Source organism: Trachurus trachurus (genome assembly GCF_905171665.1).
Source record: "Trachurus trachurus genome assembly, chromosome: 23".
In the NCBI taxonomy this organism is placed as follows: domain Eukaryota; kingdom Metazoa; phylum Chordata; class Actinopteri; order Carangiformes; family Carangidae; genus Trachurus; species Trachurus trachurus.
The window spans coordinates 22,283,755-22,303,970 of record NC_139912.1 but is presented as its reverse complement, the minus strand read 5'-3'; the positions used below and the strand labels follow the sequence as shown (position 1 = coordinate 22,303,970).

The 20,216-nt window shown below is 42.9% G+C and overlaps 1 protein-coding gene across 3 annotated transcripts in view; it reads left to right on the top strand.

Annotated features, from left to right (window-relative positions):
• Positions 1-8,145: 8,145 nt before the first annotated feature.
• podxl (podocalyxin-like) overlaps positions 8,146-20,216 on the top strand; it is a 32,072-nt gene continuing 20,001 nt past the window's right edge. For all 3 annotated transcript variants that reach the window (XM_083999205.1, XM_083999204.1, XM_083999203.1), the window contains exon 1: positions 8,146-8,726. In XM_083999205.1, coding sequence (XP_083855331.1) covers positions 8,696-8,726 — 31 coding nt within the window. In that variant the 5' untranslated portion in view covers positions 8,146-8,695. The remainder of the gene's footprint in view (positions 8,727-20,216) is intronic.

Genomic DNA, 20,216 nt, shown 5'->3' with positions numbered 1-20,216 from the left:
AGAGGCTAGGTGGAAGGTAGAGAGCCTCCGTTCTCCCTGTAACAAGTTACAAGTCATTTATTTAACCGTCACAATTACTCTGAAGCTGTTTTATTAAGGTAAAAATGTAAAATATTTTGCGTAGTTCCTCTTTAAAAGTTCTGGTGCCAGAATCAGAGGAAAGAGGCCTCTAGATTTGGGACTGCAGACCTCATGAGCCTGGGTTTGACACTAGTTGTGTAGAGATTTCTTATAAATGTTTGTGCCTTGGTTTTATTGTCTAGGTCACATGTCCTATAACAACAAATATCTACACAGTACCAAACCATGGTTTGGAGACACTTTCCCTTTCAACCAGTTATCTTTACACATATTGTCACTGTCATTATCATTGTAACAATCAGTCTGACAGCTGTTAAAACTGTCTCAGACACAAAGCACTTGTCATCAGCAGCTAAAGATAACATCAGAGGAACATCCTTCCCACTTGAGAGTCAGAGCTGACAAACACACCAGTGACAACAGACAAACTTAGTCCTGTTCAGGAAACTGTGTGACACGACCTTTCCTCCCTCCCGTCCCTCATTTTCACTTCACAGATGTGTTTCTGCCAACTGGCAAACCACCGTGATGTCGCTCTCCGGTTTATGGGCGACCAGTTCTAACACAATACTTAAACTGGTGCCAGAAACACAAAGCAAACGGAATTTGCTTAATTTTGAATTTATATCAGCTTTTGACTAAATAGCTGTCATTAGCTAACATTCCCACAGTCCAGCCATAGATAGCCTACTGACTAGATGCCAACTTGGTACGGGGTAAACCGTGTCTACTTACTGCACATATGGCGCATTTCCACTAGCACGGCTCGGCTCGATACGGCTCGGCACGGCACGGCTCGGCTCGGTTTGGTTGTGTTTCCATTACAACTGAGTATCACTAGTGCCGCCGTGACGTCATTTACACGGCGCCGAGCAACGCTCTAAACTCTGTAAATATATAACTTTAGCAACATTTGAAACATTTTCAGGCGAGAAAGTAGTCGTTTAGATCCCCAACGTGTTGAAAATCTGACAAAATACCAGCTGTTTACAATTTTGTTTCGACGAAGTCGGCGTTACTAAAGCTAGCCGTAGTGAGCAACGCACTTCCGGTTATTTTCACAAAATAAAATACCCGTTGCCTTTTATCATGAGGAAAGCTATTACGATTGAATTGGTGCTTTTACTTTGTAAACAGGAAGTGAACCTACCCTCGCTGTAGCTAGCTTTAAACCGCCGTTTTGACTCCTATGCTCTCGTCCCGTTAACGGCATTTAACCGTTCAATATGCCTTACCGGAGAGTCTTGCCAGCTCTGAGATCGGCCTGGTTCATTGTAAAACATTTATTTATTGATGTAAATGTGGTGTTTTCTGTGCGTTCAGACCCCAAGGCAGTGCTGCTCTTCTTTCTAACCCCAAACAAACTGCTGCTACAGCCACAATTGTTAGACCAACATTTAAGAGTTTAACCAGCCGGTGGTAAACCTCTAAAAGCCATCGGGTAAGTTAATAAGCGGTCGTTTTCTCCTCGGGGTGACGATAGTAGGCTGGCCGGCGGAGCACGTCAGGAGCCGGGCTGCTGCCTCTGTGATGCCGCGGTCGCTGCTCAGACCTGGAGCTTCACTTCACCGAAAAACATCGGGGCAAACTTCTAAACAGCCGTCGTTTGGATAAACTAACCGCACATGGGGATCTAAACAGTTACTTTCTCGCATGAAAAAATATTAAAACTTAATAAAGTCACGTAATAACAGAGCCAGTCTAAATATTAGAAATTCTCTGGTAATAACAGGCTTCAGGCTTCAGCAGGAACATTTCTGTTGTCGGTCGTCGCTTCCAGTGACGACACTCATCGGCCAATCAGTGGAAGGCAGTCGGCTGACGTCACGTTTTAGTAACGCTTCGGCTCGCTTGGAACCAGGGCTGAGGTGATACCAAAAATGTACCTGGTTGCAGGTACTGCGTGCTAGTGGAAACACGCAAATAGCGCGCCGAGCCGTGCCGTACCGAGCCGAACCGTGCTAGTGGAAATGCGCCAATAGTCAACAGAGGCAGATGTCTATCAACAATTAAAATCGCCATAACTCGCTGAATATTCAACCGATTTTCAAGCCGTATGGTTTATTATGAATGTCAGACATATATTTATGATACAATAACTTACAAAAAATTGAAAAAAAATTATAATTTATTTTTTTTAACGTATTAAACATGCACTTACATAGGCTACTCAGACACATGCTGCCTTCATGTACTATGGTACAGATGGTATTTTCCACTTGTGACCTGGTATTTACCAGTGCGTTGTGTTCATGTGCTTTTGTTGTTGTACAGAGAAAATAAAGATGGTGGACACACAGATTCAGACTTGTTACTTGGGTAAAACCAACCAACACGTGCGGCATCTTTTTTATTTTATTTTATTTTATTTTTTTATTTAAGGAGGACAATGCACATTAATGGACATAATAAAATGTAAAAGTGCCAGTTTTAGCCAACGGCTAGTTTCCGACTGTAGTCCTCCTGGCAAGGTGTTAAAATCCATTAAAATAAACAATCTTGGATTGCCTAGTTCATCTCTTACAGCAAGAAGATGAATTATCAAAACTCAAACGGTAAATATTAATATTCATGGAGATTTAGCACTGGTTATTTGGCTAGCTTTTTAAAAGCGTTTTTTTTACTGTACAGGCACGCATACATAAAGTGAATAGCTGCTAACTGTTTTCTAAAGGCTTGCCTTGCTTACCATTAACGAATCTTGCGTTGCTCGCCGCCATGTTGAAAAGGTCAATCAAAAAATTCTACGAGTTGCCCAGTGGAAAATACCACATGAGAGGGTGTTCATGTGCACTTTTCACGTCGTCTTTTGGTATTTACCATAATTACCATAGCACATGAAGGCACCAACACACCCACATGCATAAATACACTGAAATTTGTTTTACAAGGGTCTGACTGGGTCTGACTGCTTGTCAGACGTATATATGTCTATGGTCAGAAACTCTGTACCAAGATGGCGGCTCTATTGACGTACGCTGAGAAGCAGAAGGCGACATCTAGTCAGTATATAGCCTATATGCAATACCGGCCTGGAAGTGCTAGCACAGTAAACACTATCAGGTTAGCACCGATCAGTTGGCTCTAGCTACCTAGTTTGGTCACCAAGGTGACTCTGTAAATCATCATAAGCATGATATTAACTGGGATGAAAATTTTGACTTGCAGAAAATAGCTAAAATCCGAAACTCTGAACAGCTAACACCTTTTTGTGTGTTTTAGTACAAGTGAAGCACATTTTTGGTGCAAACACAATGTTACAATTAATTCTCATAACCTGAAGTCCCATAAAAGTTACTATAAGATGTATTGATTATGCCCTCTAGATTGGTAATCACTTGTCAATCACAAATTAGCCACACCCTCAAGTATAGCCAGTTGTTTTCATTTATTTTACTGTAATAGGAGCATAATTTACAAAATGACCATCATGCTGTTCAATTCTGAGAAAGACTTCAAATTAGCTATTAAGATTATAAAAAGCTAATTAGCACATCACATTTACTGAGATAATAACTTGGAGTCTACATCCATTTGTACAGTGTATGGTCCACCCAGTCTGTCCAGGATCCAGCTGGTCTGATGACCTGCATCATTCAGGCCATGTGATGGAGAACGGTCCATGATCAGGCTGCTGTGTAAGTGCTAAAGCTAACATGGCATTCCTGTGACCAGCTGCAGGAATTAGGATGGCTGCCGGCAGTCATGCATGTTAGGCACACACTCAGATATTCATCAGTGCTAATCAGACTGAGTGACAGTGTAAACAAAGCTGACATAACTTCCTGACCTTGCCCGGCTACTTGGACTGCAGGAGCACACACAGGGAGCAGGAGCATGCTGACCAGACAGACAGACACGGCCTGCAAAATCAAACACCAGCCAATGCACACACTCTTTTAGAAATAACTGTTATAGGCTACAAAACCACAATTGAAGGGCAAGTGATTGACAAGGATTCTCAGACATGAGACCCCATTGGGATTTCACGTTCTACTTTCAATGTGCAGGTCACAACTTGTCCACCAGAGCATTTTGGAGTTGTTGGATTGTGTATTTGATGAGTTTGATGAGGGAAACCAAGAAATCCCATTAGCCTCCGTAGCGTAGCTCTGAGTAGCTCACGGCTCTGCTCCGCCATTCTAAAAATAGCTTGCACCGACAAATAGCTAAATGTAACGAACCTACTGCTATGACTATAGCGATTATGGCAATGGGCCAATTTGCCAAAATGTTGAACTATTGTTGTGCTATTGTTATAGAGACACTAATCTCTAATGACCATCACTGTTTCAGTGCAAAGTTGTTGTTTGTATTGTTTGTAGCATTAGCCACCCTGGCCCATCCAAGAGGCTAATGGCCCCATTAGTGAAAAAAAAACTGTGACAAACACACAAACACACCCACAAAGGGTCAGTGCTACTGCCGGGGCACACCCCCACTCTGTGTGCGCTCGCTCCACTGTAGCTGGTATGATCATGTACACACACAATTACACAATGATCCTGACATGATCTGACCCAGGAGTTAATGCTGATTGTATCCTCTAACACTGATGACAAAAGCCAGATGTGAGCAGATTTTCTATTTTGTCCTGTGAGGGGGCATTAGTGTGGCTTTTACAGATGTGACTCCTGATGTCGGGATCACGTCTTTGAAGCTCAGTTTCTTCAGCTTTTTATTAATGACTCTTAACTGTTCCAGTAGCAGGAAACACCCAGGAAAACATCCACACCCCTGATCTTATCTCTCCTATTTTTTCCCCAGACTTCCCATCAGCAGCCAGTGGAACATGCATCACGTTCCCAGAAGCACAATGGCAGTTACATGACCACAAAGTCTTTTTAAATAGATAGACGTGTTCATTGTTGTTTCATTTTGCACTCAAAGACAGATCTGATTCAATGCAGTTGTGACTTGTGGGTCAAGGCAGATTTGGAGCTGAGTGAATGAAGGCAGAGGGAGAATGCCCTGAAAGCAATTGCTGGGATGTTTGTGAATATCTGTCGTCATGGCTACAAATGACTGGCAACAATTCAGTGGGTTCCTGCAGGGAGCAAACTGCCTGACTTTAATCCAAAAGTCAAACACAACACCAGCTGGACCAGTGTTCCCTGTCGTAAAACTGAGGATCTGTGCCATCTTGTGACCCAGCTTTATCATGTTGCAATGGAAGAAAACAAAAAGAAAAGAAAAAAACTGATCTCAGAGGAAGAAAGAGAAACTCCATGAATGGATAATTAAAACAGCCTGTTTCTGTCCAGAGTGTCTGATGGTGAAGCTCTGATGCAAAGTCATCAGTTGGTCTGAATTTAAAGCAGAAGTAAGCGGAATGTTCGTGTTAATGTAAGTCTTATTAAATAGTTCTATCTTCCGACAGCAATCACTTATATAGCGTGTTTGGTCTGAAACACGGGTCTGTCAGTCACTCTGCTCTGCTGTAAGCCGAGGAGAAAACTTTCCTTGTGTCCTACAACCTTTATCCAATGAGGAGAGAGAACGGCATAAAGGGGCGGTCCTCTCTGTGTGTGCAGCCAAGGGATGCGCGTGAATCATAGACTGTAAAAAGAATGGACGTAGCGTCCGTGACGTCACCCATTGGTTTTGGGGAGTCGTTTTTGTGACTCAAATATGGCGGCCTGAACAGCGCCATGTTGGATTGGCCGGCCGAGAACCCGCCCACTGGCCTCGAAGCAGCTGTCCACGGAGCTGCTCGGACCTGTCACTCAACGTTTCCACGCCCTAATTGGCCAGAGTTTTAACCTAATAACAGTAAAACGGTAGAGTTAAAAAAAAAATTCACCCCCCTCAGAGTGTGTGCGGGGGTAGAAACTATCGATTGAGACGAAAAAACCTTCTGACACCAGGCTTTTAACATGTTTATTGAGGATGTAAAATCGGCGATTTTAACATGGGGGTCTATGGAGAATGCTCCCTTCTGACACCAGCCCCCAGAGGAAGCCGAGGGGATTGCAGTTTTTTGAACGCGGAAGTGAGCTTCACTTCTCAGACCGACAACTGCCCCCTTGGCGTGAATGTGGTGACGTAGGGACGAGGGCGGGGACTGCTAACTCCATCTGCTGACAGGAAGTTAGCCAAAACCACCGGATCTCTTACTTCTGCTTTAAGGCCCAGTACTCACAATGAACAGCACAAGTGATAACAAAACCCTTCTACAGAACTGGACTCATGATTGGCAGCTGTCTGCCTGGTTTTCGGTCCAATTGTAATAAACAACATGAAAAGTAATCCAGTGTTAAAAAGATTGAGAGCTGGAAAGGTAATTGGAGAGCCATAAAATACACTGGTAAAAAATCCTTTAGAGGGGTCAGATTAGCAGATGTAGCAGATATCAAGTAAAGACTTGAATACACCAGATCACCTTTGTCACTGTTTTTTTTGTTTTTTTTTACGACATCACAAACTGACAGAAGTCCTGATTGCTTGTTTCAAGAACCAGTTCCTGAACACAGGCTGTGTCGGGGGCTTTATGTGGATTTTGTGTTTTGACACTTTTACAGTGCTACATCTCACTTTCTACAATATAGCATCTTTAAGATGTGATGGCACTGTCCATTAGGAGCTTTGAGGTAATTCAGCCAGAGGTGTGTTCTTTTTTTTCTGAGCCCTTGGTTTTATTTTCAGCGAGACTGCAGCAGCAAGTCAGTACAATAAACATAAATCCATTAAAGACAGGGTTGATAGAGTTGTGTGATGAACATGATAAACTGGACTTTTCCATCACTGTTCCAAAATGATTTTGCACGTGACTTTCTCTCATGTCACCAGCAGTTGTTTACACTTTCTCAACAGGGAGTTTTATTGCTGTGTTGACATGCTGCTGTATTGCAGCCTATTGTCTCATTTCCAGTTGTTAGTGCGCGCTAATCAGATCTGCTAGTTGCTTTTGCTTGGCCCCAGAGGAGGCTTGATTACATACAGTATGTGAGCCCAATGGAACCTGCATACATCAGGTATATGGATGGTAAAAAAAAAACTTTTTTTACCCCTCCACTATAGGATTTTTTCAGTCCATGGAACAGTCTGCAATGAAATCCCTTAGAAACTGCACAAGAAACAAATTCATTTTCTATTTGATTTCTGTTTTCCAGTTGAGCAATGCATAACCACCTGTTTCCCCTATATCACCACACAACATCGCTTTTTTTTCTTTCTCTCTCTTTTCTAACTGTTTTATATTGTTCTTTACATTACTGTAAATTAGATTTTTTATGTTGAATGTTTGTTTTAAGGAGGGCCACTTGACAAGCTCTTAGGGTTTGTCTTTTTTGTTTCTCCTGCACATTTGCTGTATCTACTGTATACATTGTATTTTTATCATGCTGTTTTATATATATATATATATATATATATATATATATATATATATATATATATATATATATATATATATATATATATATATATATATATATATATATATATTTAATTTGCTAATAATAATAGGCTAATACAAAAAAATCAGAAATGGACATTCACTTGCACTACTGTGACCACAGCCTGTGTATTTTTATGTTGACAGTTTGTTGTGCTGTTGTAAATTCTGAGACTTTTCTATTAGATATTTGAGTTTATAAATAGTTTTTTTTTTACAGTGCTGAGAGGGGGATTTGTCACTGACATGCTAAATTGACTATGACTATGAAGCCTATTCTCAAGGCTTCATAGTCAAAATAATCCAAAGGCTAATTATCATGACAGTGAATTCTGACCAATAGGAGGTATATTTCACAGCAGTCAGGTTGAAGTAAAATCAGTTTTGTTACTGAAATGGAACAGGGTCTTGAAGCTGCAGCTCTGCAGCTGAACAGACTGATGTTACGCTTTAGCCTATGTTTCAGAAAAGTTGCTGTAAATATGAAGACATGCTGACTTTGTGAATCTAAACATGTCTTTCCCTTGATCAAACAACATGAGTGCTGATGTGACTTCACCCCCCATCCTTGAGTCATGGACCATTTTAGGAAAGAATCAAAACCAGGGGAACACATTGTCTCACAGCTTCCTTTGTTATTGAAAATGTCCCAGCAGCAGCAGCAGCAGCAGCAGCAGCAGTGAGTCCAGAGCTGTGGGATTGGACCACACTAGGGTCTGCCCCTGCTTTCTCATGATAAGGGAGGCAGGGACAGTCTGGGTGAATGATCAGTATACTCCTGGTCTGCTCCGCCGGCTGCTAGCAGCTCTACACACTGCAGGACAGAGGACTGACTGAGCACAATACAGCGGCAAGCCACTGTGGGAGAGCAGGAGAGAGAGAGGGGCAGAGAGACACTGAGGGACAACGGCGCAGCCAAGGAAACCGCAGAAACACTCTTCACACAAATCCCCAACTCTGCAGAGAGAGGAGAGAAAGAAGCAGCAGAGACAAACAAAAGCATTCTTGGCTTTCAATTTAAAAGAAGAAGGAAAAAAAATAACAATAAGTTGGGGAAGATCATTTGCCTAAGATACAAATTCAAGGAGAGAGGCGTGACAGGACGGTTTATGATCTGTACAACGGCTCCAATACAAAGTGAGGGACCGGAGCACAGCGCTGCATGAATGATAAACGCATCTGGGAGAAGCAACTAGTGGAAACAGGACGAGTGCAACAATGAGGATCGCGTGGCTGCTACTTTCACTGAGTGAGTCCATTTTATTTTCACTAATAAACACACATGTCATGGATGGGAGCTGCAGTGTGGCTCCCAGTCTGTTTTCTGCTTGAACTAAGTTTCCTCACTGATGTTTGAACTGTATAAATTTATATCATACAGTATATTTTTTTGTGATGAAGCACAAAGTGTCTTGCTTTAAAGCTGCTGAGCGCACGGGACATTTGAAACAAGTTGTAAAAAGACAATGTGAGCATCAGTGTTGTGATGCTGCCTAAGGTGCACATGGGCTGCTGGAATTACAGATGTTTGCTGATGTTTTACTGAAATTAAAGCAGCAATACTGTATCTTCATGTAAAAAGTTTTGTTTTTAAATTTCACTAAAGTAAAAAAAAATATTACAGGAGTTATTTTCTAGTGGTTATATGATGGAAAAAGAAATATTTAAATATTTAACTTGAGGTTTTAAGTGATGTGCCAATAGAGTCTTTCATCCGTGGTGCGTTACTATCTTACTCCTCTTGCTTAAAGTATCAGAATTAATTGCACCCTCTATACATGATTTAATACATTTTTAGATTGCTAATGTTGATGATGCATCTAAAGTTACATTTGAATGTGTCAGAATAAGGTTGAACAGATTTTAAATACTTTATACATTTAAGTGAAGATGTGAAATCGGCTAAACTGTCAGATAAGGCAATGGCAAGGCAATTTTATTTGTATAGCCCATTTTTACAAACAGCTTGTCTCAAAGGGCTTTACATGGCATCACAACAACATCCTCTGTTGTAAATGTTGTAACAAAGTAGATCTAATGAAGAACTTTACTCTCCTTCCCTATACTGGAGGAAATATGAGAATGGCTGTAAATCCACATGAACATATCTCGTATCTTTTTCATGTCTGAATATTGATAGAAAGTCACTGATTCAAGTCCCAGGTGCTATTTGAATTAATCATGTTAGTTAAGAGTTAATATTTACCTCAGTGTGCTTGACTTCACCTTGTACTGTATCACCTGGCACAGTGTAAGGTTAGTATTTGAACATGTGAACTTGCAAACTGGGATGTTGTGATAATTTCCTCACGTTACACAAAAATCAGGCATCTTTATTCAGTTTGTGGACGAATTCAGCTTGAAGAAGAAGCATAGGTGGATGCTGCCCGTGAAAGACTGCAAACTTTGAGACATTCTTTAATCGGGGTTTCTGCCAGTCCACCTCCTTTTGTCTCCTTTTCATGTCTTAGTACTTCACTTATGAGCAGCTGAAGTCTGTTCCCGCTGCTGCTGCTGTGTCAGTTGTATAAAATTTGCAGGAAAGTGGCCATAATCAAGCCTAATGACACAGTCACAGACTCAGAGCTGAAGCATCTGCCCCTCCACCCCCCGCCAAAACCACAGCTAAAGCCTCCCCGAAGCCCCCCCGACCCTCCCTCCCTCCCTCCCTCCAAACACACACACACACACACACACACACACACACACACACACACACACACACACACACACACACACACACACACACACACACACACACACACACAGTCCTCCAAGAGCTTCATCCATAGACAAGAAGGAGGCTGAATAATGAAGTGCACCCGTGACCTCTCTGCCGGGCTGAGAGGTTTTTCTTTAATTACGCACCTCTCTCACCACTACAGTAGGTGAATTCAGAGGGGAGGCTTTTATTTTCTGAACTTGCGAAAAACACATCCCCCGAAACTCAGTCTGAAGGCTGTCAGCACTTTTTTCTACAAATGAAAGCCAAACACAGTTTTGCGCATGTGAACGCACATCTGTGTTTGTGTGTTTAAGGTCCTTATCAAGGGTGCGTTCACAAACCTAGAGATCAACACCGCATTTTGCAATTTAGAGTGTGACTGTAGCTGTGTGGCCTCCTGAAGGATCTGTACTCAGCTTGGCTTTTGAGAAGGGCAGAGCCAGTGAGGTTTTCCATTATTTTTTTTGTAACGGAACCAAAACTTGTTTTTGCACTTGTTCACATTTAGCAAACAGGATATAAGATTGTTAATCAGCGAGCTTCAGAGGCGCTGATAGGTGGATTAACTACGTTTTGACAGAGCCAGGTTTCCTGTTGCTCTCGGCTTCTAGGCTTCATGCTAATCTGCTGCCTCTCGCTTCATATCTATTATACAGATATCAGAAAGAAGGTGAACAAACTTCCCCAAAATGTCAATCTTTTAACAGCACCTTTATTACATTTTTTAAAATTCTAACATGTAATATAAGGTATATTACACCATTCAAATGCCGAATGCGTCACAGGATTTTCTTTTGTCTGCCTTAGAAGGCTGATACGAGCTTCTGATCTGTGTTCATTAGTGGGGATAAGGTTATTCAAATTGAAATTAAACAAATTGATCTCATGCTAAAGTCAACATATAGCTGTTTCACGATAGTATCACTTTGCACCAGCTAGTTTTGAACACACTTTACTTCAATCACTTCTTGCTACCTACAGAAACCAGCAAAGACCAGTGAGCTGAAGTAATTACTAATATGAAAGACGACTTTGATTAAACAATGGTCATTTATATAGTTCAACATGAACTGTTGAACTGTTATCAAATATCTTAAGGGAGTGTCAGAGCTCAAATTAATACTTTGGAATCTGGACTATAGGAAGAAGGCAGCATGATGAGTTATCAGTGTTCTCCAGGACTTCCTAACCCCAACAGAGTCCATCTTTCTTGCGCACTTTGCGAGTTCATGACATTCCATTTCCTACAAGATAACAGTAGGTTGGGGTTCCTGGCCTGTCCGGACACCAGTGGCCGGAGGGAGACGCAGCCTGCTTGGCACAGCGGTCTGGGGTCTGCAGTCCCCTGTAGAACAGTTGATGGGAAAAAAAAAACTTTATCAACATCCCAGTTTCCCAGGGAGGGTGTGGTGGCAGGAGACGGCACCGGTCAGACAAAGGGAGGCTTTCCTCCCAGCTGGAAGGTGCAGGCGGAGCAGCCAGAGAAGTCTGGGTGGAATTCAGATTGTTGTCGAGAAACTGTGACAGAAATAAGACCGTCTGACTCTGAGATGCTGTTTGTGATGAAGACACTGATGCAGTTAGAGGAGTTTACCTGTTTCTGATTTGATTCGGATCGATTTGTTTCAGTAGACGTCTGAAGAGTCTTAAATCATGTTTGAGGTAGATACAGATTAGGGAGATCCTCAGATGTTCCTAACATCCTTAACCTCTCATATTCCACCCAATATCTAGCCTAGATGAGGAAATGACTGTATACGTAATGTGTCTCATTGCTGGAAACACTCTGGCTTTTCTTTTTTCAGCTCATTGTTTGGGTTTTCCTGCTTTTGACGTCACCGTTTGGGTTCGCCCTCTTATTCATCTCAAAAACCTCATTGTCATTGTCATTTTTGAGTTGCCTGCTCACCTCCCAAGAGTTTATAGCCAACACAACCCATCAAAAATACAAAAATATCATATCAGATTTAATATGGCTCAAGACTCCAAGGTTCCTTAAACAAAGCTCTAAACTCCACGTTCACAGATGTTCACTGTGATTAAAGGGATAGTTCACCCAAAATTGAAATTTCACTCATTATCTACTCACCCTCATGTCGTCGACTAAGGGCTGGGAGAAGTTTCAGAGTCCTCCGTGGCTTCTCTGAGTTACAGGGGGTCTCGGCGTAGCAGTACATGTCCATATAACGGTTGCAAATGGATAACAACTGTCTTCGTAACAAAAAGACACACCAAAAAACATCCAAATACCTCCATGCTGCTCGTATGTAATGTCCGTCTTGTATTGAAGCCCCGAAATGTGAAATTGTCCCGAAAAAAATTAAATAAGTCTCTATTTTTAAGGCTTGTTTGTAGCAGAAGCTTCATGAAGCTCCTCTTCCCGGTTCGTCAAATTTGGACGAACTGGGAAGAGGAGCTTCATGAAGCTTCTGCTACAAAACAAGCTTGAAATATACAATTTCGCATTTCGGGGCTTCAGTACAAGACAGACATTATGAGCAGCATGGAGGTATTTGGATGTTTTTTGGTGTGTCTTTTTGTTAAGAAGACAGTTGGTATCCATTTGCAACCGTTATATGGACATGCACTGCTACGCCGAGACCCCCTGTAACTCAGAGAAGCCACGGATAACTCTGAAACTTCTCCCAGCCCTTAGTCCACATGAGGGTGAGTAGATAATGAGTGCAATTTCAATTTTGGGTGAACTATCCCTTTAAAGTTGAAAGATTTTCTTTTCTTTCCTTTTTTAAAAAAAAGGCCTGATGAGAAATTAAACCAGGCAGCCATTGCTCTAACATTCTGTAGTAGGTCTGGGCCTTCAGGAGCAGTGTGTTATGTCCAGATGCAGTGGATCTGGTTGTTAAAGGCCTGGCATGGCCGGCATGTGGACATGGATTTCTTTCAGGGAGGAACCTCTGTGTAAAAGCCGAGCGTTTTATCACTGTCTGATGCTGAAGATAAAGAGCTGCTCGCCTTCATCTCTACAGTAACCTCTCGCTTCCCTCCCTCTACCCAGCATGCCCTGCTGCAGACGCAGGTGTCCATTAATCAGGCCTGTGGCTGGTACCATCATGGACCTTCATGTACCTCCTCCTCCTCCTCCTCCTCCTCATTCCTCTCCTCCCTTCATCTGCTTCATCACTTTGTGCAAACTCCCTCCCTCACTTCAGCTTTTAGGAAAACAGAAAACGCTTCTTTTCCCCTTAGCTGAGCAAAGTTGTGTGTGTGTGTGTGTGTGTGTGAGAGAGAGAGAGATGAAACATACCTACGCAGTGAGCTTCACTAAATCCTCTTAAATGGTGTCTTCACCCTCACTTAACCTTTGTGCTATCTAGGTACTGTAGATTAACAGCTAGTTGCTGATTTTGCTACCATATCTTTTATTTAGTTTGAACTGATCATTTGACAGTTAGACGCATGTGGATAAAAAATCACCTGGTCAGTCTTTATAAAAGTTTCTGTCAGGTCTACAGAGTTTTTTTTTTTTTTTAGAATTTAGCCTGAGCTTCAGCTGCTTTTTGTGCTATTCAGGATTAATTATTGTACATATATTTTGACATGGACTTTAGGATTTATGCTGAAAAAACCTCTGTGACAAGCAGAAGTCCATGATGAAACCTTAAATAAGTTTAGTTTAATAGTTAAATACGTTTATTTGTATCAGGGACAATGTACAAAATTAGTCTCGAGATGAGAGAAGATGTTTTGTACCGGATTTAGCTCCGTAGTCCCTGGGCAGGTGAGTAAGAACAATAAAAAGATTTTAAAAAAGTAAAAAGTAAAAAGCTAACAAATAACAACACTGTTGCTTTTCTGAGTGTAATTCCCAGATATTTAAGATTCTACAAGTTAAATTTCATAGATATTTATGAGCATTCACATGTCTCATTAATAAAGTCACTTGCATAATGTTTGTAATTTCACATTTATATACTCTAGGCCTGTGCATATTCTCATTTGTCCAGGTCATAGTTTCTCAAAGGAATTTCAAATCGAAAGCAACTGGACTTGGTTATTTGTCTAGGAAGACGTTTCACCTCTCATCCAAGAGGCTGAACTGATGAAGCCTCTTGGATGAGAGGTGAAACGTCTTCCTAGACAAATAACCAAGTCCAGTTGCTTTCGATTTGAAATTCCTTTGCGGTTATATACTCTAGATGTTGCATTGCATTTGGAACAATACTCTCAATGTGGTCTCACTGAAAGGAAGAGTCAGTAGCCTATCAGGACTGGTGGTTAGATAAAGCCACGAGTGACAGAGTGTCCTTAAAGTTGTAATATAGCTGTGTGTGTTTGTCACAGCGTTAAACAGGTGGTTTGTCTGATATGTAAATGTTTCTTCCTTTTTCTATTAAAACATGTTTGATATGACAATAATCAGCATCTTCACTCTCTAGAAGTTCTGTTCTCTGTTCTTCTAAGGAGGATGTTGTGTTGAAATCCCTGCTATCTTGTTGTGTGTGTGTTTACCATCAGCACACCTCGCGCCTCATATAAACACACATACCAGTCTGGTTTCCAAGGCAGAGGTGGGGGGCTGTGGATGAGGTGTGCGAGGGTGTGCGTGTTATTTGGAGTGGATGTGTGTGCGCATGTGTGGCCGGCCGCTACTTCTCCACGCGGCCATTAGATTTACAGCGTCTCCAACAACCTCACTTCATTTTCTCTCCTCTCACCCCTCCCTCCCCTCTCTCCTCCCTTTCACTTGTCTCTCTTTTAGTCCATTCAGACATCCACCTTCCTTCACTAAGAGCACACAATGTAAAGCAAAATCCCTCCCGCCTCCTCTCCCTCCCTCCCTCCCCCCAGCAGCCACCCTCAGTCCCACAGAGAGCTGAATTAAGGCTCTCTGTGGGACGGGCAGCTGTACCCCTAAAAGACTCGGGCGTGTAGCCGGGGTCTGCAGCGAGGGAGTATAGCCCGTGCTTGCATGGCCACACCTGGGGCCGGGGGGGCCTTTGTGTGGGCTGTCACCAACCCAACGGGGCTGCTTTGTCCCGCTGCTGCTTTGGAGCGACAGCTACATTCATTTATTTACTCTACTCCATTTAGTGTGCACAGTGCATGTTCACGATCAGATGCACATCAGTCTGGGGTTCCAGTCAGAGCTGACTGGATATCTGGCTGCAGCGCTGCACACACACACACACACACACACACACATACACACACACACTGGATGTTGGATTGTGTAGATGAAAAACAAGACAGCAAGAAGTACGGTACAATAAAACCTGAGGTGTGTGTATTTACACTGTATGGACAGAGGTTGTGTGGACACTTTTAGGTAAAGACTCAGAGTTTAAGTTGGAGAAATGCACTTTTCACACCTTTTCACTATGTTGCATTAAAGCAGAAGTAAGCGATTTGGTCGTTTTGGCTAACTTCTTGTCAGCCGATGGAGTTAGCAGTCCCCGCCCTCGTCATGGATCTATTGGTCCTCGTCCCTACGTCACCACATTCACGCGCATCACTTGGCTGCACACACAGCCCTTCATGTCGTTCTCTCTCCTCATTGGATAAAGGTTGTAGGATACAAGGAAAGTTTTCTCCTTCTCCTCGGCTTACAGCAGAGCAGAGTGACTGACAGACCCGTGTTTCAGACCAAACACTCTAAGTGATTGCTTTCGGAAGATTTAAGACTTATATTAACACAAACATTCTGCTTACTTCTGCTTTAAGAGCTAAAAGTCAGATCAACACGGTGATACGAGTGATGTGCACTGATTTTAAGGCAAGTAAAACCGATATACCGGTACCAATAAATTTTACAAAAGCTGTAAAACACTGAAAGACTGTCTGTGTTTCAGTGTTTTACAGCTTTTGTAATGTAATGTTTTGTTAATTTGAATTACCTGTGGCAATAAAACACTGAAAAATAGATATTAAATGCAATCATTTTTTTAAAGTGCATTTCCCAAAATTTTATGATATTAAAATATGGAAATTTTGTAATTTAGAACATAGTTTTGAGGACTACATTGACTATTTAAATTCACATTTAAAGCAGATATCAGCTTCACGGCCGTTTCGGCTAATGCTGCGTTCAAGGCAGGCTTTTGAAACCGTAAGTTACAGCTTCAAGTCACAACTACGACTTGGTAGCGTTCCAGGTAACCCGTAGCTCGTGTTTTTACCATCCTGTTGTCTGTGAAAGTTCCCTATAACGGCCACTCGTAACTTCCGACCCGTGAACTCGTACCAGATCGAACTGGTATGACTTCACAGGAAGGAAAAACACAAAGTACGAGTTTCTTTGAACGCACCATGAGTTAGCAGCCCCCGCCCTTGTCAGGCATCAATTGGTCCTCGTGCTACGTCACCACATTCACGCGCATCCCTTGGCTGCACACACAGCCCTTCATGCCGTTCTCTCTCCTCATTGGATAACACTTGTATCCCACAAGGAAAATTTTCTCCTCGGGTTACAGCAGAGCAGAGTGACGGAGAGACTCGTGTTTAGGCTGAAATACTTCATGTAAGTGATTGCTGACGGAAAATAGGACTATTTAGGACTTATATTAACAAAAACATTCCACTGATATCTGCTTTAAATAGTATGCAATCACTCTGAGATAGGAACGAATAAACAACAGATTATTTTTCTTATTTTTAATTAGGAACCCTCAGTCGATGCGAGGGCCTAAGGACAGAGGATGTTGTTATGATGCCATGTAAAGCCCTTTGAGACAAACTGTTTGTAAAAACGGACTATACAAATAAAATTGCCTTGCCTTGCCTTCAATGATAACATCCAAACTTTAATCCTCCTGCTCTCATTAGGTCTGTATGAGTTGACTGTGTGTAGAAGGGGCGCAATTTACACCACCATAGTTCACCTCAGAGGCGGAAGCAGATGTCCTTCCAACCGGCAGGGAATAGGTCCTGTAAATTGCGAAATAATTGTCTTCTTTGAGGAAAAAAATGTTAACCCTAAGACTTGTGATAGTAGGCTATCAATAGTTTATTATGAGTAGGCTAAACGGACGCATCTGGTATTGGAAGTACATCGGACATCACCTGTTGATACCACTCTCATTTAGCTCAAGTATTTTATCTTACCAGCAGACCTACAGTAACCTATGCTGACCTATGTTGGATCATCTTCAGTTAAACTATAGGCTACACAAACAAACTTGTGCTGTTACAGGTTTTGGGCTGTAACCTTTTTATTTAGTCTCAGCCTGGTCAGATGTGAACATGAACTGATGAAGCCTCTTAGAGGTGAAACGTCTTCCTAGACAAATTTATAACCAAGTCCAGTTGCGTTCGGTTTAAATTTCCTTGAGATAACTGCTTGGACCAATGAGAATAGACTAATCTTCAGACTAATCTTAGCATCTAAGCTACTTAGCATTTAGCAGGACCATACATGTAGGCATATTACGAACTGTTAGGACTATAGCTTATTTATGTGGTATAAAAAATGTATTATGTTGCATCAAAACATAAAACATCTGGGAAAGGTTAAGGGAAAGCACCCAGCTTAGCTTAACAAACTAGGTTGAAGTTTAGTTAATTCTTTTTTGACATTCCTCCAGATTCATCCTGGCATAATAACTTTGTTTGGTTGAATATGTCCCAACAAATCTAAACCTTGAAACATGTAGTTCAATGCTTTGGGATACAGTATGTAGGCGACTACATGTGGAGAACTGGTGAGGTGCTGTGTTAGCAGTCACCTTCTCCTCTTTCTTCTTCCCTCCATGTTTCGGTGTGTGTGTGGGGGGCCTCGTTCCTGGGGGCATTTCTTTACAACATGGCAGTCAGGAAGGGAGGACAATTCAACGAGTCTCCACCCTCCGGCCACGGTGTCATTCTCCTTTAATGTGTGCGGATGGTGGGGCTCAAACTCAACAAGATTGGGTTGATGCCTGCTGGAGTCAAACAGTGGGACCCCCGGGGAGACGGAGAGCCGCCTCTGACCTTCTCTGGTCAGAGGGTGGAGATTGGTTGAATTGTCCTCTCTTCCTGACAATTCATACCCCCCACCCCTCCACCCGCTTTAGTCTCTGTGAATATAAGCTAAACACTGTCACGCTCCACATGATCTCTAAAGGAGCAGCTTCAAACATAGATCTGGGGCCGTGTTGCAGAAACTTTGTCTTAAGTTAAGACAGGAGGAGTGGAAGATCCTGACTAACTTTAAGAATTTTATCTTATCTTGCTTAGTCATACTTATCTAATCTCAGATTAGGAAATTCTAACTAAACCCATCCCATCATGTAAGAAGCAGGAGCACCAGGTTGTTGATGAGATCACGGGAGAATGACTGCAGTTACTCAGATAACCACTGGTGTTGATCACAACAGCTTTGCAAAATGGGCAAAACGTCCAATTTTGAGGTGGATGAGCTACAACAGCAGAGACCACTGTGGTTCCACTTCCAGATAGGCTGCAGCAGAAACAGTTTCATCAAACTGGACAGTGGCTGTATAGAAAAACATAATTTGTTCTGACGAATCTGTATTATTTGACCCAAGAAAAGTCTCCAGGCTGGTGTGAGGAGTGTTTCTTTCTCACTTTGAGTGCCTACGTATACCAGTCAGTAGTAGTTTAAAAAAATAATAATAATAATAATTCACAGACTTTGAGGATTAAGTAATAATTTTACGAGAATAAAGTCATAAATTTACGAGAATAATATGGGGTGCTGTTTATAAAGTGCTCATTCACCACGCTATAAGATAATAATGGAACGTTACGAGACCAAGTTTTTTTCAAGATAAATGCAGAGACTGCTTGCCAATAAACTGCCCCCGACAGGAACAGGCATCAGCTGTTTTGCATGAATTTACCTTGAAAACAACTCTGTCTCGTAACGTACCGTTATTATTTATTTATTGGATTGTGTATTTGTTTGATGAGGGAAACCAAGAAATCCCATGAGCCTCTGTAGTGAGAGAGCAGCTTGCGGTTCTGCTCCGCCGTTCTAAAAATAGCTTGCACTGACAATTAAAGGTATTATGATCATGCAATGGGCCCCGGCGACCCAATCCCCGGACGACGACTCTGGCTTTAGGGACATGGAATGTCACCTCGCTGGGGGGGAAAGAGCCTGAGCTCGTGCGGGAGGTTGAGAGGTATCGACTAGAGATAGTCGGGCTCACCTCCACGCACAGCCTGGGCTCTGGAACCCAACTCCTTGAGAGAGGTTGGACTCTCTTCCACTCTGGAGTTGCCCATGGTGAGAGGCGGCGAGCTGGTGTGGGCTTGCTCATAGCTCCCCAGCTCAGCCGCCATGTGTTGGAGTTCTCCCCACTTAACGAGAGGGTCGCTTCCCTGCGCCTTCGGGTCGGGGATAGGTCTCTCACTGTCATTTCGGCCTACGGGCCGAACGGCAGTGCAGAGTACCCGGCCTTCCTGGAGGCCCTGGGAGGGGTGCTGGAAAGTGCCCCAACTGGGGGCTCCATCGTTCTGTTGGGGGACTTCAACGCTTACGTGGGCAGCGACAGTGTTACCTGGAGAGGTGTGATTGGGAGGAACGGCCTCCCTGATCTGAACCAGAGCTGTGTTTTGTTATTGGACTTCTGTGCTAGCCACAGTCTGTCCATAACGAACACCATGTTCGAGCATAAGGGTGTCCATCAGTGCACGTGGCACCAGGACACCCTAGGATGGAGGTCAATGATCGACTTTGTAGTCGTGTCATCTGACCTCCGGCCGTATGTCTTGGACACTCGGGTGAAGAGAGGGGCTGAGCTGTCAACTGATCACCACCTGGTGGTGAGTTGGATCCTCTGGCAGGGGAGGAAGCTGGTCAGACCTGGAAGACCCAAGCGTATCGTGAGGGTCTGCTGGGAACGTCTGGCAGAATCCCCTGTCAGGGAGGTCTTCAACTCCCACCTCCGGGAGAGCTTTGACCGGATTCCGAGGGAGGCCGGAGACATTGAGTCCGAATGGACCATGTTCTCCACTTCCATTGTTGACGCGGCCATCCGGAGCTGTGGCCGTAAGGTCTCCGGCGCCTGTCGCGGCGGCAATCCCCGAACCCGGTGGTGGAAACCGGAAGTA